The 27,376-nt window shown below is 46.2% G+C and overlaps 1 protein-coding gene and 1 pseudogene across 1 annotated transcript; one reads left to right on the plus strand and one right to left on the minus strand.

The window, feature by feature from the left end:
* Positions 1-444: 444 nt before the first annotated feature.
* Positions 445-26,393, minus strand: LOC146702479 (casein kinase I). The gene is made up of 10 exons (XM_085465380.1): positions 25,754-26,393; positions 18,391-18,501; positions 15,677-15,825; positions 15,037-15,265; positions 14,741-14,911; positions 14,498-14,646; positions 13,188-13,353; positions 12,342-12,481; positions 11,006-11,076; positions 445-2,411 (listed from the first exon to the last, which is right to left on the minus strand). Exons 1-9 carry the CDS (start codon positions 25,827-25,829, stop codon positions 11,044-11,046), a joined length of 1,224 nt encoding a protein of 407 aa, XP_085321506.1. The 5' UTR covers positions 25,830-26,393; the 3' UTR covers positions 445-2,411; positions 11,006-11,043.
* On the plus strand, positions 2,858-6,532 carry LOC146702480 (histone H1 pseudogene; annotated as a pseudogene).
* Positions 26,394-27,376: the final 983 nt, after the last annotated feature.

Below are 27,376 nucleotides of genomic sequence, written 5' to 3' on the forward strand. Positions count from 1 at the left end.
TGGTGTCACTGTGTCTGTAAACATAACTGGAAACAGGCATGTAGAGTGGCCCAGTGTTAACAATCCATTCAAAGTTTGCCTGACACCCACTGAGGTCATCAAAGTCCGTCCACCGTCTTCCACCTATCAGGGTCGTTGGGGGGCTGGAGCCTATCACAGCTGTCATACGACGAGAGGCGGGGTCCACCCTGGACAGGTCGCCAGCCCGTGGCAGGGCTAACACACAGACAACCATTCACACTGATCCCCACTAACTGCATGTCTTTGTGGGAGGAAGCCGGAGAGAACAGACTCCACACAGACCCCGGCCTGATGGGGTTAGGGTCCTGAGTTCGATACCCTAACCTGGAACTGAACTCAGGACAGTGCTAACTGTCAGGACAGTGTAACCACTGTGCTGCCCGTTATCAGAGACAAATATAAATCAATGATAAGTCTTCAAAGTCAACTTGATGATTTATTGGTGGAAACTTGACAAAAAGCTTTAGAACCTACAAACTGTCATGTGCCGTTTGTCCATTTACAGAAAATACTGTAGAAAGATTTTAAACACATCACCTCTGACCTCACTTTGACATTTCTACCTCCCTCCCAAGGATCCTTACATCAGTACTGTGAAGACAAAGTGAACAACTTACCTATAATACATGTAGTATATTATATAATAGCTCAAGCTGCCCAGTTATTCCCCCTCCTACATGTGTTTGGAGCAATACCCTGATTTTTGCTGCACTACAAACTTTGATCTTTATGTCGTTTCAGCTCCTCCTTGCGTTCGCTCCTGCCTGATGCTGTTACAGAGCTGCTCTGTGCGTGACTCTCTCAGACCAACATCAGAGCGCGCACACTGCTGCAGCTCCGTCTGTTTTCCTGGCTCATGTGTACACAGCAGAGATGTGATGAAGGAGCGTAGCAGAGCGCACAGGTTCACATCAAAAACACAACAGCAGAGCCTTTTCACAGCAGAGATGGAGCTTTATTACAGTCGACTGTAAGACGCATTCATATAAAAACCCAATGCACTACTTCTGAAAAAGAGGCACGCACTCTGGTTGGTGCAGACGGTGCTGTCACAGCACCAGGATGACAGAGTCCTTCAGCTTCTCATTTGCTGCCCTCAAGGAGGCGCAGCGACTCCTGAATCATGTTCAGACTCTTGTCCACTGGTACGTCACAAAAACCCAAACACACTTTAATATTATAAATGTTTCACAGTGCAGAAACAATACGAACTCAAAAGTAAGAATATTATATATACAGTGAAAGAACTTTTGGTGAAATATACCCAATGATGTGTTTGCCCAACACAGTGCTTCTTTGTGATAGAGCAGAGAAACCTGGGACGCTCGGGGGAAACCCAACCCCTGCAAAGGTGTCTTCTTAAGTTTAACTCACACTCAGGCTTGTATCCGGACGCCTGCGATGCATCGAAACGTGCTCTGTGCAATCTTTTATGTTACATTTAGCTTTTTATTGCCAAAGTCCATCCCTACACCAAATCAAGACAACCTTCTGCTCTCCCGGGTGCGTCTAACATTTATGCTCGGGTTCTGCCCAAACAACCGGCTCCACGCTGCAGGAGAAACAAGGACATCAGCTCATCTACACACCTGCAGCTCATTTACTAACTTGCAATAAGATAAAGATGTTAGCGTCGCCACCATAGCAGCATAGCTATGTTGCAGCTAGCCTGCTAACTTTAGCACTTTAAAAATCCTGTTTAAAAACAACAACAAAAAACTAGTGCTGAGTTTTTCACCGAAGCAAAAAGATTTACCTGCCAGCTTGAATAAACTAAAAACAGTACATGAGTGATTTTTAGCCAACGGTAAAAAAAGATGGAAAACAGCATGCAGCTGTAAATGTGATGTCATGCTGTAAGCTGGCCTCTCAGCTGCTGTCTCTGGGCTGATGCTAGCTCACATACACGAGCAGCAGGATGCCTGGTTTAGAGTTACTCGCTAACACAAACAGCTGAATCAATCAGGAGCGTGTGGGGATGGCTGTCGGCGACAACACTAACAAATGAGACGAAATGAAAACTGAACGTGTGAACAGTGCGCCCGCCCTCAGACCGAGACGCTCCTATTCAGAGTTCTCACTGACAAACCGTCCAGTGAGGAAGGCTGATGCAGCGGTCCGTGAGGTCCTCATGGTTTGGATCAGCCTGCTGCGGTGCCGGGTCAGCCCTGATAAACTAGTTCAAGTGGCCCCAAAAGTAAAGAGCCCTGAAAACCAACAGTCTGGATTCAGATCACAAAGGTAAATGGAAAAGCATCAGAGGGTCAGTCTGTGACTGGAGCTGGAGCCGTAGACGTTATGGTGGAGATCAGGGCTCGGACTGCTTGTATTGTTGGTGCTCGTTGAGGAGCTCGTAGCTGGAGACCAGAGGATGGTACCTCAGACACCACCTGACGGAGACACAGAGCAGCAGCCAGTGTCAGAACAGACCATGACGCTCCAAAACACAGTGTTAGATTTGTATTGTTGATTGTCATTTATGCTTAGAAATATTTACTTATATATGCTTAGAGTTTTGTAATTAGTTGTAGATTGGTAGAGGTTTTGATCCTTGATAGTCTGCAAACTTTGTGTGTATTAGACAGCACTTTGGGAGCATGAGAGGTCATACCGTGTCTTATTGTTTTATGGTAGGATTAACGTAGCTACGTCTGTTCTAGTTTAGGTGCTCTTTGTTTAGATGAACTGCAGGACTTCCTCACCGTGTTATCTAGGATGAACCATCTAGGGTGAGGGGGAGGCTATCCTCTTCCTGACCAAGGATGTTTGACCCTTTGATCAGCAGTCCCCACACACACACACACACACACACACACACACAGGCAAGATACTCTTTGTTTGTATGTAGACGTCGTATGTTAATGAACCTATGCATATTCATGTAACCTCAATAAAAGGACAGTGTATGGGAGAACGGACGAGAGCTACTGGGGTCAAGCGAAGGAACGGTGCCTGTCCGGTTCTCTCCCGTGCACGAGTACCATGAAGAAGTTTGCCTACTTGTGTCTTGCTTGCAGTGTAATTATATTGTCTTAACGTTCCAGCGAATAGGTTTATGCTACAAACCTATCATTAATTGGTCCTTCGATGCCGGAGCCCTGGAATCGCATTCACCGAGGGGAGGAGAGGCACGCTGAAAGACTGACGTCAGCCAGGAAGTTCCTGTGGATTCGCTGTATGTCTTTTCTCCTCGATGAATGGCGATTGGCGGGATTCGAGGCTGATATTACACGCTAAGCAACACCGAGTAAGTTTAGAGTCCAACTCTATAACTGTACGTCTTCGCCGCTCAGTGGGGCGTTGTCCGTGGCCGCTTAGTGGGGCTAAAATTACGTCTTCGCCGCTCAGTGGGGCGTTGTCCGTGGCCGCTTAGTGGGGCTAAAATTCGCCGTCTAAGTGGGGCGATGTACAAGGCCGCTCAGTGGGGTTTTTTGTACAGAAGCATTAAGTCGCAGAGTTGCGCAGTTCGAACTTTTTTTGGTTCGCCGTCTTAGTGGGGCGAAATACAGACCGCTGTGTGGGGTACTGTAGTGAGTTCTCCACCGCTCAGTGGGGTGTTGAGAAGTTCCGCGGGGTCCAGATTGTGCTGGACAGTAGGCCTATTTTGTGTTGTTGTCATTGTCGTCGTCGTTGTTGTTGTTGTTGTGTGTGCGGAGCAGAACATGTGGTCTGTGACACCGACTGTTGTTGTTATCATGGGTTTCTAAGCAACCAAGAGTGAGTCGGAGGGAGACAGACGTTTGTGCTGGACTTTGCTCCTGGCAGCACAAAGTATTTATGTAAAAAAGAGAGAGAGCGACGGCTCCACAGCTGCGCGGGTTCACGCGAGCGCGGTCACGCGGACCTGAGCCGTGCGGTTAATCGCAGGCTTATAAATGGAAGAGATTCAAATGTTAGAAGTTTTCAGAAAACACACCAGCCTTGGAGAGCTGTGGAGAAGGCCAGCCCACATCAGCAGCACTTAAGATATGCTCTGGTGAATGGCTTTCCCCCCACCCCTTGCTGACACAATGTTTATTCTTTAGCTTGCCCTGATCGACAGCAGCCTGTGTGCCAGACCATAGATTTAATTGAGGTGGATAGTTGTTAAAAGTAATCTACATTAAGCTTGTGGTTGCTTAAATTCAGTACAATGACATGTGAGGTGAAGTGATATAGATAAATATTTAAACTCATGAAGTGCATAGAGGCACTTGACCTGTGTGGAAGACTGTCGTCTTATTATGAGCCATTGTTGAGATATAGAGCACATCTGTGAAAACAACTAATATGCTCAACCCTGTATGAAACATCTAAAAATACATGATGGAGAAGCTGTGTTGAATATGTAAGTGTAAGACTTTGCCACTGTGGGCAGAGCATGCAACTACTGTGTGATGTCGCGTTGCAGTTTTGTTTTTGTTTTTTGAGCTGATGAGCAAGCTACACATTATCAGATCAAGAGCTGTCTGAGAACTACTCAAAGAGAGGGAAACAGAGAGTGTGCAGCGTTTCCATGAGCAGTTTTTCTGCACCTTGACTCGTGTGTGTGTGTAGCATCAGCATCATGTTTTTGTTTATTTGTTTTGTTGGATTAAAAATAATTAAATAAACTGGTGATCATGCTTATGGATCACCATGGCACATATCTCCAGCCATATGATTTATTTATGCAGATGAAAAAGTGAGTGTGAATGTGTCTGACATCACAGTGTTTTTGTGCACTGTGCAAAAGTGATTGCCTCTGATTGTGAGTGAGAGCGGTGATTTTGCAGACCACCAGCTATTGTGAAGAAAAAAAAAAAAAGAGTGAAAAAGAGACAAATTACTACATTGTAGACGAAGAGAAATAATCATAGGAAAAAGGTTTTGTGTTGATCAGCCGAAAAACAACTACAATGTCATTTTCTGCTTTTAAGAAAGGATTGTTCACACAAACACAGACAGAGAGAGAGAGAGATGTGTGTTGATTAAGCAGTGATGATAATAATGAACATGTTTTAGTTTGTCACTTTCAGGTGAAAAGCAGACCTGTATCAATTTTCCACATGCAACAGTCGGAAGAAAGTTATAGTTTAACATCATTGGAAACAAGTTTCTGGCTGACTTATTTACAGTGCCATGTGTTTCTCAACCTCACAAGCGAGCTCACTCCTCCCTGAAGATAAGGAATGCAGCTCCAAAGCAATAACATGATAAAGAGACAGCAGCAAGTCCTGAGCACAAAAAGTCCCAGCAAAGCAGCAGCAATGTGGATAAACAGCAGCAGAAGAAGAAAGCAAACCCATCTTCCTGTCTGATTGGTTGAATTTCACGGAGGGGCGAGCAAGATGGCAGCGTGAAGAGGAGTTTTTGTTTGAGTTCTCAGCACGAGACACTTATTTGATGTCTTTCTGGCCTTCGGGACTTTTTTGGAGATCAGCGCGCTAAACTTGCTGGATCTGAGGCCAGGGTCTGCGGCGGCAGCATGTTGAAATGCTCAAAAAGGACTGAGTGACTCGGGCAAGCCACATGCGGCTAGCGACATGAAAGAAATGGACCCTTCATGATGCGTTCAACGTGCCAGCGCTGTGGTGGGAAAGGCTCCATCATAAACACGCCCTGCGCCGAGGTTCAGGCCAAGAAGAAGAAGACGATGACTTCCAAGCCCAAGAAGGTCGGCCTCAGCGTGGGCGAGCTGATTGTGAAAGCCGTGGCCGCTTCCAAGGAGCGCAACGGCCTGTCTGTGGCCGCTCTCAAGAAGGCTCTGGCTGCCGGAGGCTACGATGTGGACAAGAACAAGGCCCGTGTCAAGACCGCCATCAAGAGCCTGGTGGCGAAGGGCACTCTGGTGCAGACCAAGGGCACCAGGACCTCCGGATCCTTCAAGATGAACAAGGCTACTGAGAGCAAAGCCAAGAAGCCCGCCGCAGCCAAAGCCAAGAAACCGGCAGCAGCTGCTAAGAAGTCGCCCAAGAAGGCAGCAGCAGCACTTCAGCTACTAGACAGGACAAAGCTGAAGGAGAACTGCCGGGACTGTTGAAGAGGGAGAGGACAAAAGAGTGAGAGGACAACAGAGTGAGAAGACTAGGTGAGAACACATAGGAATTATTTAATGTGGGAAATCAAAATTTGGGTTAGCAAACCTGGGGAAAAGAAAACTGACTGCTTAAGTTGGAAAATTGAGACGGAGTCTGAAACATTGCGAAAATAGAAACATATACAAAATCACACACACACAAGCAGAACATGCATTAACCCTACTAACAATTCCAAACACAAAATGACTCATGAAGACTCATAGCACATTAGTTAAGAAATGATTAAATAATAGCAGAGAAATGTGTAGGAAAGACAGCTTTAAGAACATGCTCTGCTGGAGATGCAGCTCCACAGACATGCATTAGACCTGCCTAATAACACAAACCCATGCAATGAAAATTAGCTTGTTATCTTTCATCAGTGTTACAATAGTGTCAATTTAGCAGACACTTGTTATCAAATACTGAATTTATCCTAAAGAAAAAAAATTGACTCTACAAGTTGCAGGACAACAATTTAACTTTTGTGGGAAAAAAAAAAAAATCCTGGTTTGATAAATCAGTGATCAGACAATAAATTTAGTTGTTAAAATGGTAAATTGGGAGAAGCTTCCTGCTTGATTGAGGCAGCATAAGTAATTTACTGTATGAGGGAAATTGTCTTTTGTGATACTATTTTGAACATGCTTTTCTGTCGTCCTGTCAACTTAGTGGGTTAATAGCTGATATGCAAATTAGTTGATCGGTTTTAGATTAATGAAAGGTGATTGAATTCTAGCACGAGTGAATGAGATGTGTTGGAGTTTGTTGTGTGTTGAGTAGAGACTCTAAAACACTGAGTTTCCTGCTTTGATGTGCGAGTGAATCCTGTATTTAGATACACAACTCTGAATACGTCAGAACAGACTGTTTTGTGAAGTGCATGACAGCATGTCACATGTTTTATGATGAAGGGAAAAAGGAAAAATTGAATAAAATAGATCTGTGGCTTAAATGAGTGAAGAGCACAGACCGGGTGATTAAACTCATAGCTAATATGACATTAGGGTTATGTTGTGTGTTGTGCAGCTGATGGTTGATTTGGAGTGAATCTAGCTGATGATTTTTCTTTTGTTGTGAAGTTGAGCCTGCCGATTAGTATGATGGTATGATAAACCATGCTAATGGTATGATTTACCCTCCTGAGATGAGGAGCTTGTGTCATGACTTAACAAGGCCTTTTTATTTTGATACTTTCACAGTGCACTGAGAGTTTGGTTTGATAATCTCTGTTATTTTTTATTTTTCATTTTTGAACAAGCACTGATTTTTGCTTGTGAATTTCTTTTCTTTGAGCAGATCTGCAAGTCGGGAATTAAAAGCGTTACACGTCGTCAAGAAAATTGTTGCAAGTGAGTTTCTCCACATTTAAAATGGGTTCAGGAGAAAGCCACTTATTTGGGACAATTAGGAAATGAGAGTCCCCCCCAAAAAGGATTCAACGAGGAAATCCAGTCTAAATTATTTTTCTTTTTGAAATAACGTCGTTTTGCTGAGCGTGGAAACGAATGCGATGATAATTTCCACAATTAGCAAAAGAAGGAACCACTGAGTGGATGAGTAAGAATTTTAAAATATCTGACTGACTGACTGAACATGATTGTGTGAAGCTAACCCCCACCTGACAAAGGTGCAGATGAACCCATGTGTTTCCTTTTACAGGAGCAGAAAGATGACAGCAACACTCGAGGTTGCATGATGATTTAACCTTTTAAATGCCATTTTCTGTGTCTGTGCATTTATCAGGTGTGTTATTCATAGGCTTGAGTTGCTCACAGAGATATCTGTGACAAAGTATGCATACGCCTGCGCAAGCGCTAATATTTGCATTTTCTTTTCTTACAGCATGCCAGTTCTTCATGTGAATTGATGATGCGATTTATACCAGGACAACTGGTTGATGTTTTTTCCTACTACAGGATTTCTGGGTTTATGTGTGAGGAAAACTGTGTTTACAGGTTATGAGTGGTGATGCTGTTGCATTGTGTTGATGGGAAAATGTGAAGGTTACTTTGATAATGTGAATAACCTGTGTGAAATTTCCTGTGTTGAGAACTGGTGTTACTTCTTTCCACAGCTAGGGTTGACTTTATGGTGTTTTTATGGCACCTCTGGAACCTGTTGACCTGTGTCTGACCTCTGTCTGACTACAGTCAATGTGTATTGCTAATGTTAATTTCTTTGAGAATGCTGTGGGAGATTCAGCTGAAACGGACAAGTGACATGAGTAAAACAAATAAGAGATACAGTGTTTCTGGGATAGTTTGATATGGGCTCATTAGCTGGCCACTTTTGAGCCCATAGTAATATATAAGTGGAGTGACTTTGCTTAAGAGCAGTCACCGATTACATTAATGTTGCCTGAGTACATGGGATGATCCATGTCTGAGGCGACTTATGAAAATAATTGTAGTTTACTGATTTGAGAAAACCTGCACATGACACTTGTCTTGCTGATGTTGAATGCTTCTTGTCCTTATGATACAATTGTTTACAGGTATGAAGTTTGATTTTACTTCCAGATTTTGTTTTCCAGGCCATGATGGTGTGTATGCAGGCTCCTGGGAGAGCCAGGTGTTAAGCAAACTTAATATGCAAAGCACACTAACATTTTCGTTGCAGGATTATAGGTCCAGGGTGGTGCTGCTCCAGGGGAGGAGATGCCCTGATGTTGCCTGGGATATGATCTAGCTAATCTTTTTCTTTAAGACTGGAATCCAGGTTTGGTGAGTTGACGCATGGGTGTGTCCATGCGTCAAGAGGAGGGGTCCAAGGATTAACATTAAACAATGTTTTTTATTATTGTTGCAGTGATTTGTGTGATTAGCCGTTTTATTTACAAATATTAAACCTATGCAAGTGGTGCACCCATGTTCAGATGAGGCTTTGATGGCCTATAAGTGAAGTTCACTGAACTAAAGAATGTGGTTTGATGATTGTTGACATACTCTCCAAATAGTTTGTCTTCCTAGCAAGGAAATACAGGTGCAGCAGTAATCTCCTGAGAAATCTTCAGAGGCCCAGTGAGAAGCGTGAACCATTCCAGGCATAGCTGACAGCCAGGCAGTGGTTGAGGTCAAAGGTCAAGCTGATTGGGGCCCATCATGAAATCAGACCTTGGAGCCACAGCAAGGACCATGAAACTGCCTGCAAAATAGAGGAGAGGATCGTCCACAAGATGGGAGAGAGGCTTCAGGAGGATCAGAGATCATCTTCAGCACAGCAGACATCACACAGAGAGCTGTGCTACTAAGCTTCCAGGAAATCAAGAGGAGACTTCCCACAGCAAGATTTTAAATAAAATGAAAGATTCAATATTGACGCTGAGGAAGACAACTAAGGTGTACGACGTGCTCTGCCTTAAACCTTCAGCAGCGTTGGAACATGAAAACTCGTGGGATGAGGGGAGCGTGCCAAGCTCCATCGACAGCGCAGAAGGAGTTCGAGGATGACATCATGATTCTGTGAAAGCACAGGAACCAGAAGCTATGGTGGTGATGACAGCAGTTTCCTATGAACATCACCTAATGCTGTGCCACTATACTGTGCATACGATGACACTCTGAAGGCTGCTGGGATCATAACAGCAGTAAGATGACGGAACCCAGCACCCTTTCCACAGAGAGCTTTTTCTGCAGAGCGTGGACAATTAAGGAGTCATAAATATCCCCCTCACAAGACGAAGGTCTGAAGTCAGGTGATGGGGGCTGGTAAGAGGCCATAAACCTAGAGTGCTGAGAGGTCTGCAGCTTGGAAATAGCTGAGACCCATGTTGACGAACCACAAAACCAACTAGTATGTTTGAATGTCTATTCTACATACATTTGGACTCTGGTCCTATGGACAGTGACGGAAACAACTGGAAGGGACATTCATGACGCCCTGCAGAGCTTAAACCACTCTGCAGAAAGACATGTGATGTGCACACCCGGAGGAAGCACCACCAAGTTGAGATGTTTTTGAAAATGTTACTTTTTTAGTTTCACTATTAAATTAACAATTTCTTTGGTTGCTCGTAAGATGCAGTTTGCCATGAGATGAGCTCAATGAATGGGGTAACTGCTAATACATTTATTAAACTGTGTACCTTTCAGTAATTTAGGGTGATTTGACATATGCTGAGTATAAAAAGGTTTGCATTGAAACTGTCAGACATGACGTATTCATACCTGGGAACTTTTCAGGCATAAAGGTCAAAAAGGGGGGAAATGTTAGATTTGTATTGTTGATTGTCATTTATGCTTAGAAATATTTACTTATATATGCTTAGAGTTTTGTAATTAGTTGTAGATTGGTAGAGGTTTTGATCCTTGATAGTCTGCAAACTTTGTGTGTATTAGACAGCACTTTGGGAGCATGAGAGGTCATACCGTGTCTTATTGTTTTATGGTAGGATTAACGTAGCTACGTCTGTTCTAGTTTAGGTGCTCTTTGTTTAGATGAACTGCAGGACTTCCTCACCGTGTTATCTAGGATGAACCATCTAGGGTGAGGGGGAGGCTATCCTCTTCCTGACCAAGGATGTTTGACCCTTTGATCAGCAGTCCCCACACACACACACACACACACACACACACACACACACACACACACACACACACACACACAGGCAAGATACTCTTTGTTTGTATGTAGACGTCGTATGTTAATGAACCTATGCATATTCATGTAACCTCAATAAAAGGACAGTGTATGGGAGAACGGACGAGAGCTACTGGGGTCAAGCGAAGGAACGGTGCCTGTCCGGTTCTCTCCCGTGCACGAGTACCATGAAGAAGTTTGCCTACTTGTGTCTTGCTTGCAGTGTAATTATATTGTCTTAACGTTCCAGCGAATAGGTTTATGCTACAAACCTATCACACAGCTGTCCCCACAGCCGGCGTCCGACCGAGACAGCAGGCTGAAGAGCTGCACCAAACACGGCGAGAACACTGGGAGGGACTTACCCCGCGCTGCCGCTGTCACACGAGGACATGGCGAGCGTCTACTTGGTGTGATGCTCGTAGGGAATGCTATTCTGAGGTTGAGGGAAGAGAGAGAACAGAGTCAATATGTCAGAATCCAAACACACAACTCAGCAACACGACATCATCACACAGGCATCAGATTACAGGACAACAAGTACCAGCTTACAGAAAAATTACTGCTGTGATACTGCTGCAATACTACTGCACTACTACTGCAATACTGCTGCACTACTGCTGCAATACTGCTGCACTACTGCTGCAATACTGCTGTACTACTGCTGCACTACTACTGCACTACTACTGCAATACTGCTGTACTACTGCTGCAATACTGCTGTACTACTGCTGCAATACTACTGCACTACTACTGCAATACTGCTGTACTACTGCTGCAATACTACTGCACTACTACTGCAATACTACTGCACTACTACTGCAATACTGCTGTACTACTACTGCAATACTGCTGCAATACTGCTGCAATACTGCTGTACTACTGCTGCAATACTGCTGTAATACTGCTGCAATACTGCTGTACTACTGCTGTACTACTGCTGCAATACTACTGCACTACTGCTGCAATACTGCTGTACTACTGCTGCAATACTGCTGCAATACTGCTGTACTACTGCTGTAATACTGCTGTACTACTGCTGCAATACTGCTGTACTACTGCTGCAATACTGCTGTACTACTGCTGCAATACTGCTGTACTACTGCTGCAATACTGCTGCAATACTGCTGTACTACTGCTGCAATACTGCTGTACTACTGCTGCAATACTACTGCACTACTACTGCAATACTGCTGTACTACTGCTGCAATACTACTGCACTACTACTGCAATACTGCTGTACTACTGCTGCACTACTGCTGCAATACTGCTGTAGTACTACTACAATACTGCTGTAATACTGCTGCAATACTGCTGTACTACTGCTGCAATACTGCTGTACTACTGCTGTACTACTGCTGTACTACTACTGCACTACTACTGCAATACTGCTGCAATACTGCTGCAATACTGCTGTAATACTGTTGTAATACTGCTGCAATACTGCTGTAATACTGCTGCAATACTGCTGCACTACTGCTGTAATACTGTTGTAATACTGCTGCAATACTGCTGCAATACTGCTGCAATACTGCTGCAATACTGCTGCACTACTGCTGCACTACTGCTGAAAACCCAAACAAGCCCAGCTTTGTCGTCCGTACTTGTGCGCGGGCTTTTCTGCGTGCTCAGCTCACATGAAATATTCAGTGAGTCTCGTGCTGTTGGTTCACACAGACTAGGAGCAGAGGGAGTGTTGTACCTGTGAGGTGGACATGCGGGAGGTGTCCTGTCGCCCAGTCAGATCGGAGGATGACACGTTGATCGGAGCGCCGCGGTGCAGCCTCATGCTAACCTTTCGCTCACGCTCCATCCCGGACACTTGTCGAGGAGACGTGTTAGCTGGAGACCATAAACACATCGTACTGTGAGATGAATAAGTCCATGTTTCAAAGACTGACTGCAAAGGGCTGGAGTTCATGTTAACCTGTACATGCTTGCACCGTGTCACAGTAACATCACCTGAACCGTTAAAGGAAAGACAAACGATGTGAGAGCACCATCACCTCCATCAAGGAGCCAGCCGCACAACAGCAGACAGATCATCAGCTGACACGCTGAGGCCACTGAGGCCACAGCAACACTACAGGAGCAGCTCCTCTTCGTCTACAGGACGTGCGCACTGCATATAAACACGTCTGGACACCAGATTCCTACAGAGTTGTGATCTGAATGCACCAGGATCAGCTCTATAAGTTCTCTACATTGTGTTTCTTTTATTTATTCTTTGGTGTTATTTCAGTTACAGCTGACAGCATCTGAGCTGACAGGCAGGAGAAAGGAATAAAAGGAAGGAGGGAGAAAATAGAACAAAATCTAATAAAAGGATGGAGTACAAATAGAAATGCACAACACTGCACCTGTAAGAAAAACCAACATAGAGCATCTGGAACACAGAAATATGAAAGTGCACAGATACATGTACCAACGATCTCCTTTTCTTTAACGGAGAACACCGTCCTCTACCGAGGTTGTTTCCTACATTTTTTGTGTATTTGGGACACTTACATGTGATCTAACGATGCTAACGCAGCTGGAGTGAACTGACCTGTCTGTGAGGTGGGTGTTAGCGGGGTGGGCACTGTTCCCTCCTGGGTCCCTCGGGGGCGCCCGGGCGCAGCAGGGACTCTCGCCCCGGGGTTCCTGCTGTGCCTCAACCGGTCGTCCCGATCCCGACGCTCCCTTTCTGCTTCCTCTGCTGCACGGTTGGCTCCCTTTAGCAGGTCACAGAACAGATTATGGACCGACTGAGACTCTGCGGGTTTATTAGCCTCTGCACGCATGCTAACCCTGTACTGTAACCATCGCGCGCACTTTGGCCCGGCACAGATTCGTTTATGCTCAGCAGGCTTCTGTACTTTTTGCACTAATGCGTGCACTCGTGCAGGAGCTCTATTCCCCTTCACGAATTCCTCTCTCTGTTACAAAGACGCCATCACAGGACCACGTACCAGCCTCCACACACACATCTTACTAATGTGACAGGCTTGCCATCCTGGTTTGTCGCCAACATGGACGACTGACAGGGTGGGACTTCCACCAGCTTTGGTCTAAAGCAAAGTAACGACCTTCACAGTCCACGCCGAGACATCTGAACCTGAGCCACAGAAAAACAGGGTCATGAAGTATCGACTAAAACTATGACATGATCCAAACTCACAGTGTGCCCTGTTACAAACTGCAGAGCTGCTCTTTAACCCCGTGTTCATGTCTATGCACAGTTTTAATATCTCTTTACATGTGAACAGTCGGCCATAATTAGAGGCGTGGCTGCTTTGAGTGACAGGTGGATGATGACTTGTTAGCCCTCACTGAGCTGGACCCGGCAGCTGTGTTGGTACTGAGCAGCTGTCAGCAGGACTCAAACAACCATTGCAGATCATTTCTAAATGTTTAACACACAATAACAAACCAGCAGCTAACAAACGAGGAGGAGACGAGCCCTGTTTGTCAGTCTGGTCCCCGTGTGTGATGCATCCTAGCAGGTCACTAAACATCTCACCGTCCTGTGTAAACAGACGCAGCAGAGAGGACCTGCTGTGTCAGGAAACACAGTTTGCTTCAGGCTGACGTCTGTTTCTTTAACGTTAACTAATAAAGATTTCATGAATTACAAATTAACTTTCATCCATTACAGAAAAAAAGACTCGTGACCATCTCACAGACAAAACATTATGTACAGCTACTTTCAGTGTTGCCCTTACAGTAAAAAGGGCCTCGAGGTCATCCTTGTTGTGTTTCAGCACTAAAGAAAAAAACTGAGTGATACTGCAGCTCCAACATCTCAGACCACAGGATGGAGTCACACCTGTTCAACCTGTTTAATGTTCTCCTGCTTCTCTGACAGCTGATACTCACAAACTTCAGCATGTTCCAGTCGAACACGTAGTCGTAGGAGAAGCCCTGTCTGTGGAACAGGTTTCTGAAGAGCTGCCGTAAGTACGAGTAATCGGGCTTGTCATCGAAGCGCAGGGAGCGACAGAAGTTCAGATAGGTGGCGAACTCAGCTGTGACAGAGTGGAAACAAACATGTTTGAGCCGACGTGCAGCTGGGATCACGCGGCTTCAAATAAAGGAAAGCTCTGAAGACGGCAAACTCACAGGGGTAGCCTTTGCACAGCACCTCGATTGGCGTGGACATTTTCTTCTCACTGATGCGTTCGTACTTCTGCCTCTTGGTAGCGGCCTTCAGCCCCTGCCAAGGCAGCGAGCCCAGATTGAAATACATGAGGACGTATCCCAACGACTCAAGGTCATCGCGCCTCGACTGCTCTGTGGAGACAACGAGCGGAAATAAAGATGATGAAGAGGAAACGGGTTTCACTACAGCAGCAGAGTATCTCAGGTGGGATAAAGAGGAGCAGGAGTGCGTGGCGGATGACAAACAGGCTTGTTACCGATCCCAAGATGAGTGTTGATTGAGGCGTAGCGAGCGGTGCCAGTCAGGTTCTTGTTCTCGCGGTACGGGATGTGCTGGTGCGTGCGAGCATCTCGGTACTTTTTAGCCAGACCAAAGTCAATAATGTACACCAAGTTGCCCTTTTTGCCGAGTCCCATCAGGAAGTTATCCGGCTTCACGTCTCTGTGAATGAAGTTCTTGGAGTGAATGTACTCGATGCGACTGATCTGCAGTGGACCACAAACAAAGACAGACAGATTAGGTCCAGTGCAGCTCGTATCTGCGCCCGGCTTCATTCATGCATTCACGTGTGTGCACGTTCGTGTGTGTGTGTGTGTGAGCAGCAGGTGTGTGTGCACGTTCATGTGTGTGTGCACGTTCATGTGTGTGTGTGCACTTTCGTGTGTGTGTGTGAGCAGCAGGTGTGTGTGAGCAGCAGGTGTGTGTGCACGTTCATGTGTGTGTGTGCACTTTCGTGTGTGTGTGTGAGCAGCAGGTGTGTGTGCACGTTCATGTGTGTGTGCACGTTCATGTGTGTGTGTGCACGTTCGTGTGTGTGTGTGTGAGCAGCAGGTGTGTGTGCACGTTCATGTGTGTGTGTGCACGTTTGTGTGCACGTTCGTGTGAGAGCAGCTCACCATCTGGTCAGCGAGCAGCAGGACCGTCTTCAGGCTGAACTTGCGGGAACAAAAGTTGAAGAGATCCTCCAGGCTGGGTCCCAGCAGCTCCATCACCATCACATTGTAGTCGCCTTCAGCTCCACACCACTTTATTGTTGGGATGCCCACTGCAACCACACAGAAACAAATGCGTCTGCAGTCACTGTCTGATGGGTTTCTCCTGCTGGCAGCGTCTCCACTATCACCGCCTCCTGCGCTGCTCAGAATAAGCACACAGTGATGAAGGGCGTGTCCTCGGGGGTAACAAAGTGCTCCTGCTCGGATACTGAAACCTTCACTCACACTCAGCAGGGCTCCTGAGGCCCACACCCACGTAACAAAGTGTGATTCTGTCCTACTTCACTCCCTCCTTTAAATGTGGCGCTGACAAAATGAAAACTGGCGTCCTACTTGTGTATTGGTTTGGGCAGTCATTTCCACGCTCTAAAGGAAACTCTGCAGCATCTCTGCAATGTGTAAAGCCCACATGTGCCTGCAGGCAATCCTGACACTGGCTGAGCTGTGCTGGGGTCTCCTCTCAGACCTGGATCAAGGATGTTACGTCACAGGCTTACATCACATCCCACAGGGTGTGATTTAGACTCAGGAACATGAGGGCCAATGAGTGCTGTTGGTGCATCCATCACCTACACCAGCCACATGAAGGTCTGTCCTGTCCTTCTGTGGACCTGTCTCACAGTCCTGAGACTGCAGTGGGAGACCTGGAAGAGCTGGACTACCTGGTGCTGTCCGGTGCTCCCAGCACTGACACGGACATGAAGGAAGAGCTCAGCAGTGTGGAGCGCCGCAGATTCACAGTGTCTGACTTTCTCAGTGATAATCCTGAACTTAGGGCTGCTCGATTATGGCAAAAATGATAATCACGATTATTTTCACTGAAATTGAGATCACGATTATTTGACGATATTTATTTAACCCTTTAAGACCTACCATAGAACCAAGTCCGCCAGAGCTTATATTATTTTTTTTACATGCTGTAGTGCCATTTGTGGGAGCATTTCAAGTTGCTATACATCAATACAACTGTTATAGCCCATATTTTAATAATATGTATGCATTAAGTCCATAGTAACAACATAAATTGCAAAAAAGTGCAATAAACTACAAAACAAATTGAAAATCGCTTTTGTTTTTTTACATATATTTCTACTTGGAGAAATTTAAGAGGTTTATCCCTCAAAACTTTAAATACAATAAAGTTGCAAAAAATAGTTTACAACAACAGGAAACTTATTTTGAGTGTCTTCATAGTTTTATTTTGGAGATACAGCAATTTTTATATACTGCAGGAAAAACAAAAAACAATCCTATGATGCAAATTTGCAAAGAAAACAGCAGGTGCATCATTTCACTGTGGGAAGTGTTACGAACAGCTGATGGATCGGCAAAGCCTGTTTCTGGAATATTATGTTTTTGTTCCTGCAAGAGCTTTTTATGCAGTTTTTGCAAAGCTATATGTGGAAGGAAACCGTGACCGAGGACAAGCTGATGGCATCAGATGTAAGTACAACTCCTCTGGTTTCATATGCAAAACAAATTATTGCGCTAGCTTACACGGTTCAGGTTCTACAGGGATTTAAAAATAGTTACGCAAAACGGAGCGTGCTGCTCTGACCGGCTTTAAAGGGTTAACAATGACTTTAAAAAATAATATAACATAGTGTGCAACACCACTGAAGTTTTTTTACCTCTCTTTTCAACCAGCGGCAGTCACTCTCCTCTCCAAATAACTTCTGCTTAGCTTTCCGAGCTTCCCTCGGGTCCTCTTAATCAGCGGTCTCCAACCTTTTTTGCGCCACGGACGGTTTATGCAATATTTTCACGGACCGGCCTTTAAGGTGTCGCGGATAAATTAGGGAGGGGCTAATAATCGGCTCAGTCATTTTTAATGATCGTTGAAAGCCCAGATCGTAATCGTGATTAAAATTCGATTAATTGAGCAGCCCTACCTGAACTGAAACGAACTTTGTGTTAAACTCTGATCATCACTGCTGTGAGCCGTGCACCGAGCTGAGGCTGCTACATCCAACCCACGGGACAGTCGAGGCGTGGACACAGAAGCCTTCTGTGCTAAACCGCAGCACAGCGGTGGTCCACGGCTCACTGAGGTCATTCAACATGACCTTGTGTTTGTTTGGTGACTAATGGGATCACTGCAACGACAGGCAAGTGTCCATCACATTACACGTGGAGGAATAAAGAGAGCAGAGAGTAGGAGCAGGAAACGAGTCCTGCAGCTAACGAGTCCTGCAGCTAACGGGCGATCGTGGCTCAAGAGTTGGGAGTTCGCCTTGTAATCGGAAGGTTGCCGGTTCGAGCCCCGGCTTGGAAAGTCTCGGTCGTTGTGTCCTTGGGCAAGACACTTCACCCGTTGCCTACTGGTGGTGGTCAGAGGGCCCGGTGGCGCCAGTGTCCGGCAGCCTCGCCTCTGTCAGTGCGCCCCAGGGTGGCTGTGGCTGCAATGTAGCTGCCATCACCAGTGTGTGAATGTGTGTGTGAATGGGTGGATGACTGGATATGTAAAGCGCTTTGGGGTCCTTAGGGACTAGAAAAGCGCTATATAAATACAGGCCATTTACCATTTACCATCTAACGTGTCCTGCAGCTAACGAGTCCTGCAGCTAACCGTGACAGACTGCATGAGAACGAAGACACAGACAGACTGTGGTCACCTCCTCCTTGCATCATCTTGTAGATCTTGCTCTCGATGTGGAGCTGCGGATGTTTCGTCTTCACACATTCTAACTTGATCGCAACTTCTTCTCCCACTGAGATGTCTGTGCCTGGAAAAAGACCAACAGGGATACACATTAATACACACAGTGACACACACACAGATATAATGGAAGCCACAACATCAACAACAGCAATATTCATGGAGATGTTCCTGATGATGAGTCCTCTGGTCTCCAACATGTTCCTGTTTCCAGCAGCACACAGAAGGACAACAACACCTACACACTGCTGTGTAAACGTCAGTGTGTCTCCTTCATGAGGCGGCCTACATGGATGAAGTGAAGAATCTGGCATCGTGGTGCCAGGACAACCACCTCCAGCTGAACGTCAGCAAGACCAAGGAGCTGGTGGTGGACTTCAGAAGGGGTCAGCACAGAGACTACAAGCCCATTATCATCAATGGAGCTCCAGTGGAGAGGGTGCAGTCCTTCAAGTATCTTGGTGTCCACATCTCCTCAGACCTGACATGGGCTGCCCACATTCAGGTCCAGACCAAAAAGGCTAGGCAGCGCCTGTATCACCTACGACAACTGAGGAAGTTCAGGGTCTCTCCAAAGATCCTCAGGATTTTCTATACAGGCGCTGTGGAGAGCATCCTCACACAGAACATGACATCGTGGTTTGGGAACAGCTGTGTGAAGGACCAAAAAGCTCTCCAGAGAGTGATCCGTACAGCAGAACGCTGCTGCAGGATTGCTCTCCCCCCGCTTCAGGACACCTACACCAGGAGATGCCGGACTGGAGCAGATACTGAAGGACCCGTCCCATCCTGGCAACAAACTGTTCCAACTTCTGCAATCTGGTAGAAGGTTCCGCATCTTCCGGGCAAGGACAGAGAGACTCAAGAGGAGCTTCTATCCCCAAGCCATCCGGGCCCTAAACACACACACCCGCCCTCTCACATCATCTATAATTGACTGAGACAGGACTCTTCCAGACACTAAACCAAGGCACAATGTACATTTCAATTCCTTTAATTTTAAATATGTGTATATTGTCTATCCTGTAAAATAGTCAGATGTCTATTCATATTAATGTACAGAATTCACCTGCTTGCTGCTACTACTGCACATTCACCCAGTGTATATACTATATGTAGATATATATAATATGTTCTTCCTCTACACCCCCCCCAATTTTTGCACATGTCGAGGAGCGTGTCAGGCTACATTTCACTGTGTGTTATACTTGTTTAACTATGCATGTGACAAATAAAGAACCTTGAACCTTCAAAATAAACTAAATACAAACAAATTTCATAAATCGTGACTTAGCTGGACTCACAACACAGCAGAGAAACAGGAAACCACAACAAATCCTCAAGAAGCTGCATCTTTGTCAGCTACAGCACAAACAGGAACCCAGGTGAGGCCGAGCTCCAGGACATGGAGGAGGAGCAGGCAGACCAGGGTCAGGCAGCAGACAGGTGCTCGAAGAGGGAGGTGGATGCTGTGAGTGGAGCACAAACAGGGAGCAGCATGTTCTGCAATATTCACGCCACCCTTCCAAATGCTTTTGTGACACAGCACATGTGCAGACTCTGCTCCTGCTGCAGCACCTTACCTGCTTCTTTAAAGGAAAACTCCGGACCTGCCAGCCTCAGGCCCTCGGTGCACCAGCCAAACAGGATTTTTATTATTAAACTTACTATCATCAGTTTGCTAAACACAGTCAACACTAGTCACAGTGTCGGTGTAGTGGTCCTCGTACAGTATTTGGGTGGTGCAGTGGTTCACACTGCCGTTTACCTGGAAGACATTTGTGGGTTCAAACCTGCACATTCAGCACGCCCAGACGTGCCGCGCCGACATCGGCACCGTTAAAACATGTCAGCGGCGCACAAACAGAGCTATCGTCTGCCTGTGAATGTGACTTCAAGGCTGACACTAACAACTCCCATGTTATTTAACCCTTTAAGACCGACCATAGAACCAAGTCCGCCAGAGCGCATCTTATATTTGTACATGCTGTAGTGCCAATTTTGGGAGTATTTCAAGTTGCTATACAGCAATACAACTGTTATAGCCCAAATTTTAATAATATGTATGCATTAAGTCCATAGTGCTACATTAATTGCAAAAAAGTGCAATAAACTACAAAAAAATTGAAAGTCATTTTTGGTTTTAACATATATTTCTACTTGGAGAAATTTAAGAGGTTCATCCCTCAAAACTTTAAATACAAAAAAGTTGCAAAAAATATTTTACAACAACAGGAAATTTATTTTGAGTGTCTTCATAGTTTTATTTTTGAGATGCAGCAATTTTTATATACTGCAGAAAAAAAATGAAAAACAATCCTATGATGCAAATTTGCAAAGAAAACAGCAGGTGCATCAAAATAAACTATTTCCAGCTGTGCAATTCAAGTTCTAAGCATCCCAGCAACTATTCAGAAAAGCATCAAGTCAAACATGACTTATGAAAACACCAGTATAGGTTTATAAGGCCTACAAGTAAAAAAACAACAAAAAACAACCCACATTTTCCGCGAAAACGACGTCACTTCCGGTTTCGGGCAGGTAATGGCGGACATGCGATAGTTCGCGCTGACGTCTTTTTCAGTGTAGGAAGTGTTACGAACAGCTGATGGATCAGCAAAGCGTATTTCTGGAATATTATGTCTTCGTTGCTGCAAGCGCTTTTTATAGAATTTTTGCAAAACTATATGTGGAAGGAAACCGTGACCTAGGACAAGCTGATGGCATAAGATGTAAGTACAACTCCTCCGGTTTCATATGCAAAAAAAGAAAAATATTGCGCTAGCTTACGTGGTTGCAGTGCTACAGGGATTTAAAAATAGTTACGCAAAGCGGAGCGTGCTGCTCTGACTGGCTTTAAAGGGTTAACTGAGACAAAAAACCGATGCTGTACTCATGCAATGATTACTGTGTAACTACATTTCCCAGTAACGTCAATCCTTCTCATAGCTGTGCTGTGGAAGCTGCCATATTACCTCGCCATCTTGAGTACAGAGGCAAGGATGGACATGCTGTGTCACCGAATCGTGTTTTACGTATGTGGTGAGAACCCAGCAGAACAGTCTGAATACATGCTCATGTATGTGTGAGCGTCCACCGATGTTAGCACTGACAGCTAACAGCTGCAAACACAGCAGTAACACTAACACTGCTGCCATCTAGTGGTGAGATTTCACACCCTGTAACTTCAATAAGTGCCAGCAGCATCACAGCCGTGGAAAAAACAAAGAGACACATTTACACACAGTATTTTCATTAACACACGAACAGATCAGGATGGTACATAATGTTTGGTGTTCCACACGTTCCACATTATCTCCTGTGGATAAATCCTGAGCTCCACCGGAGCCTCAGACTTTTCTAACAGGTGAGTTCAGTCTTACAGAAAACCAGACTGGCTCATCTTCAGCCGACTCTCTCGACTATGGAGAGAAACACGTGGAAACCTGCGTCCACACGTTATCATTTTCACTGGGACAACAACTGCTCCCCCATCAGGTGTGTTCATATGACCCCACTATGAGCTCCAACCACTCATTTTAAAGTGACGACTGAATTTCAAGGAATTAAGATAAGTGTGAATATTATCTTTAGCTCTGGCACAATGACACCTCTTAATGTCAGTAGCTAGCAGAGACACAAATCCAGCCACAGGGGTCACCAGCAGCAGTAACAGGCCAACCCCTGCAGGCCCCCCGAGGACGGACAAAACCAGGCGCCTTCTGAACAGGGTCAGGGTGACCTTTGTTTGAAGCACACTCTCCGTCCTCACACTAGCACAGAGGGTTTAGACTTTTACGTAATGCAATCCAGTCAAAAAGGTTACATTTAAAATATTTACTGTGGTAACTGATGTAAGGATGTCTCGTATGTACCTCACAGTGAGTGATACACACGATTAGCAAAACACAGCATGCTGGACGAGACAAAGTCACACTTCTAGCTCAGCACGCAAGTGAAGACTAAGCTTCTATCATATCAGGTAGCATCTAATGCTGGAAGCTGCTGGGCCTCGACCACCACGTCAGCATTTGTGAGCTTGCTGTGATGCAGACATCAGTAACTTTGTGGCTGAAACGGTACTGCTTGCTGACCCATACATGAGTGCTGTCTGTTTCATTGTAGGTGGTAACTTCTGTCTGAACCCCGCCTCCCTAAAATAAATTCAAGATGGCAGCAGCCCAGATGTTAAAATTCAAGCCACAACCATCTTTTTATACAGTCTTTGTTCATATTAGTGGCTGACTGGCATATTAGATATTAGATATAGTCAGTGTGTCCTGGCTCACACTGGTGCCACTCCCTGAACCATTGATGTTATGGACTGGGGTCACAGTGGGCGACCCTTTGAACAGCATAGACTGAAGAAATTCCCACACGGAGTGGACAGTGTGGCTGTACGGTTACATACATGTGTAACACAAAGGCTAACAGATATGTTCCGGATTAAGACCTGTGCAGTAGATGGGCTTAACGTCTACCAACAACTGCTCACACTGTCAAACCAACTCACCGGACAATTATATCCACGCTCTTTGGTTCTGTCCACCAGTTCAGAAGTTTTGGCGCGAGATATGTGAAGACTTATCAAAGTGTCTGAAATGTAACATTCCAACTTCCCCTTTAGTGTGTTTGTTGGGCAGCTTAGATAATGTCACTACAGATAAGAATATAGCTCATATGGTTTTCACTGCCCTATGCATAGCCAAGAAAGCCTCTGCCTCTGCCACCACATCAGATCAATTGCTCTGGGCTCCTTTGATCAGCTCCATCACCTAGTGGGGGTGGGGGGGCCACAGCCCTGGCGCAAGGTGCCGCCGGTGCATCGAGCCACCTGGGGGGCTCTTCAACTGGTGGGGGAGATTGTCACATCTTGCAGGAGGTCTCCTCTCTCCAGGAACTCACTCTGCAGGTGGGGAGAGATATATGGGAAGTGGAGGAAGATCTCAGCCTGGGTGTCTATTGTCTTGTGTAATCTGGAAGATGAGTGGATGACGGGGTGGGCGCAGTTTTCTCTGTGGTGGGGCCAGGTGAGCTGTCCCGGGCTCTGTGGGGCCAGGCGGCGCTGCTGAACTAGGCCCCGGTCCCAATGGGCCTGGGCCCCCTTTCCCTGGTGGGTTGCAGAGTATGGGGGTGTCTACTGCGGTCAGCGGGGGAGCTGGCTCCAGGGAGGGGCCATTTGCCCCTCCCTTCCTTCCCTCCCCATCTCCAGCTGCCTCCCTCTTCCCGCTCCACCACAATCACCCACACATGCAGGGCCTTGGGGTAAAGGTGTGTCACCAGGGTGCAGGGGAGACTACCCCCCCCTGTCCCCTTCTGGCTGCCTGTGCCTCAATTTTATCCCACAACTTAGACATTCACATTACTCACACTCTCATTACACATACATATAGGATCTTGGGGGTGGGCACGCTACATGGACTCCAAAAGACCATCAGGGTGTACACCCCACCCCTGGCGTCGTTGCCCACCTCTCAATGTTAAATACATGTAGACATTGAGGGCTAGCAGGAGGGACCATGCGCTTACCTGCTGCTCTCTGGCAGGTAGCTCCATGCCCTCCTGGGTTTAAATGCACCTTAGAACACACATGCATCAACACTACAATGAGCGGGTGGAGGGAGGTTTGGAGTCTTCTCTCACCCCCATTCTCTGCGACCTGCTGGAGCGGGGGGGCTAGGAGGAGGAGTTGGCCATCCGACTGCGGGGCCTCCCTGCTGCTGCAGAGTCGGGGCGGTCTGCTTCTCCCCACCGCAGGGAAAAGGGTAACATCACCTGGGTCTGGGTGCAGTTCCCCCCTCCAGGGGCAAGGGTACCTAGACCCGGTTTGTAGAGTACGCTTGGGGAGTGTGATCGTGTGTACAGCGTCTCTCTATGTCTGTCTCCACGTTGGTTGAGTGTGGAGTAAGTGCATATGAGAGCATGAGGGTGGGAATGGATGTTTGTGTCTGTGTGTGCCTGTATGTCTGTGTCTATATGTCAGGTTGGGTGTCAGACGCCACCTCTCTGGGGACATCTCAGGCCCTCCAAGGTTTGGAGGCCTATCTCCACCCACCACCACTTCCCCTGCCAGTGGCGGACTCCCTCAGACATCGGTGCGTTGGTGGTTCTTTGTGTCCGGGGGTGGGCGCCTGGGTACACACCGGCTCACTCCTTGGCGGCTGCTTATCGGGGCCTGGAGCCTGGGGCTCACTCGGGCTCCTTCGGAGGCGGGGTGCCCCCGGCCTCTCGGCCTGGGGCTCGGTCACTCAGGCACGGCTGGCTGCCGGCGGAGCTCACGGGCGCGTCACTGCAACTCCCCCTGGCTTCTGCTCCGCGGCTGCTGAGTGAGCCCTCATCTGGGGCTCTCCTCAGCTCTTTCTGGGACAGTGGCGCAGCTGCCCCTCTGTTGGTCTTCCTTGGTCTCTTGATCTCCTCCATACCTGCTTCATGCCCTGGAGGACGGGGCTGTGCCCCCCCCCTCTAGCAGATCATTACATGAAGGAACCTTTTAAAAACAAGCGCGTCCATGCTCACAGGTGTACACACGGGTGCTCACACACACAAACTACACCCTTTTTGGCTCCTACCTTAAAGCACACTGTGCGCTGTCGATCTTATGTGCTGCACAATAATGTTTAATATTTAGTATTTACTGTCATATTCCCATAGATCATCATGATGTTGTTTATTATGTTGCTCTTTCTTTGCTTGTTTTCTCTTTTTTCTTTCTCAGCAGGTGATCCAGGTGATTGATAGATGTGTTTTTTGTCTGTTTGTTTTGTTGGTTTTTGCCCTTTATCTCCGTCCCTCTTCCCCGCTCTTTTTCTTTCTCCCAGTCACGTCTGTCCCGTGTGTAGCAAGTGAAAATAAAATAAACAATAAAAGGTGAATCAAATAGACCATTAAGGCAAGGCTGGGATGGTCCATTTGGTAAAGTAAATCCGTTGGGCATCTTTGTTTGCCTTTAGACAAGAATTCTGATGCAAAAGAGCCAAACGGGACAGGCAAAGAAAGAAAAGAAAAGGACCTGCGCAGTACACACAGTAACAGTACACACTCTTCCTCGTTTTGTTCCTTGTTGTTTCCGTACTTTCAGGCTATTGTATCATTCCCCCCCCGTGTAACCCACCTTGTGTTTCTGCCGTTACACTAACTGCACTGTCGTGGGTGAGGGCTGCAGGGTGGATGACCTGCCTCGGGTTAAACACCACACACACGGGATAACAAACAGTAAATATCACGTAGACCCGGAAGTCCTGCAGCGGTGACCAAATCTTCACTTTCTGAAGCGCAGCAGTGTTTTGAACGGCACGTTTCAGGTGACAGCTTCCACTCACCTAAGTAGATGTCCCCGAAGGACCCACTCCCGATCTTCCTGCCCAGCCGGTAGCGGTTGCCCACTCTGAGCTCCATGTCCGCGGTGCTCTTTGACACAGTCTCCTTATCTTAGTTATGAAGCACTTCTCCTGCAGTATGAAGGAATATTAGAGCTTTGAGTCCGTCGGTGTACACAGCCCGGTCCCTTTCGATCTCTTCCTGTAACAGCGCAGGTTTCACCATCCCCTTTTTCTCTTTCTGACCACCGAAAGTCTGTAATATCGGTATGGCCCGGTACCGTGAAACGCGTAGTCTATGCTCTCCGTAGTTTGGGGGCCACTGTGATCCCAAACTTAACGATGGACTCCGATTACTCTGATCCAACTCCAGACAGCTGAACGGGTACGCAGCGTCTCCCAGTCTGTGAAAGCTGTCACTCGCTGCTGACGTCACTTCCCCTAGCAACTACAGGCAGATGTGGAAAAAACATGTCAAAGTGAACTCTCGACACTTACATGTCCTCATACAGACACGGGAAACCTAAACACACTTTGGAGTACAATAAAGCGCTGGCTCGGTGACTATACGGAAGCAGAGCGCGTGAAGCCGCTCGCTCTAATCACAGTTCATGTTGCTTCTTTGGGTCGAACAGAGTCCAGCGTTACTGTGGTGAATGTTTTCGGACCATGCCCACAAGTCTGTTGCTATTTTCTGATTGGCTCAATGTGGACCGACCACAGGTTTTTTTTTCATTGGCTGTTAGGAAGCTTCTCACGTGGCAGGAGTGTGTTTTTAAAGTTAGGTAACCCGCCCTCACGTGTACGCCAATGCGCTGTCTGCATGCTGCATTCAAGTCCTGTCAGAATGTGTGTTTTTATGGCTTCATCCCGCCTCACAGTTCACAGGATGAGCTTTAAATATAAAATACATTTTGGGTGAAAATACTCCCTCCACGTGAAGGGTCCATGTAAAAGAAGAAAACAAACAAACAAATGATTGTTGACCACACAAGAAATGCAAAAATTAGCCAAGAAATGCATCAAAGTTATGGCTGAGTTATAACACCATGGCAACGTAATAATAATCATATAATGACAAATTATATATATTTTTAAAATGTATTTTCCATGGCTGACAGCTATAAAATAGATCTTACAGTCAGTGCAGATTTGAGGGAGAATGTCTGCTGCTCTGTGACTTGCTTAGCGAGCCAACATCCCGTGGATGCTCCGAGGAATCACCCAGGAACAAAATGCTAACTTTGTTTTTACTCTCTTTCAAACTGTGACAATAACTCACTCAAGGACAGAATGTACAGGTGATCATAGGGCCAAACAAATACAGTTTATTGGCATACTTTTGTTTCTGTTTAAAAAGTCTTTTAACTTTATAATATTTAGTAAGGTAAAGTAATGCATTTTAATTACACAAAGGTGACAAATACTCTCTCATAACCAAAACACTGCTACTGGCTGTGTGGGACATTTAGATATAGATCCTGGTGTAAAATCAGGATCTTTCATGTTGTTCTCAGTGTATTGTTGCAGGGCTCACACAGGCAGCTTTACAGGGCTGAACACCTCAGCTCAGTGGGTGTGTAGGACATTGGACTAACGATCTTTAATCACATAGTTTTATACACC

Source organism: Copadichromis virginalis, linkage group LG8 (assembly GCF_057382275.1).
Source record: "Copadichromis virginalis isolate Kocher_CV1m ecotype Utaka linkage group LG8, C_Virginalis_male_GT1.1, whole genome shotgun sequence".
Lineage (NCBI taxonomy): Eukaryota > Metazoa > Chordata > Actinopteri > Cichliformes > Cichlidae > Copadichromis > Copadichromis virginalis.

Coding starts and splice junctions, on each gene's coding strand:
- LOC146702479 (XM_085465380.1), bottom strand. CDS start 25,829: ATGGAGCTCAGAGTGGGCAACCGCTACCGGCTGGGCAGGAAGATCGGG. Junction 14,912..15,036: donor CAACACTCATCTTGGGATCG/GTAACAAGCCTG, acceptor TTGTCTCCACAG/AGCAGTCGAGGCGCGATGAC. Junction 14,647..14,740: donor GCTGTGCAAAGGCTACCCCT/GTGAGTTTGCCG, acceptor ACTCTGTCACAG/CTGAGTTCGCCACCTATCTG.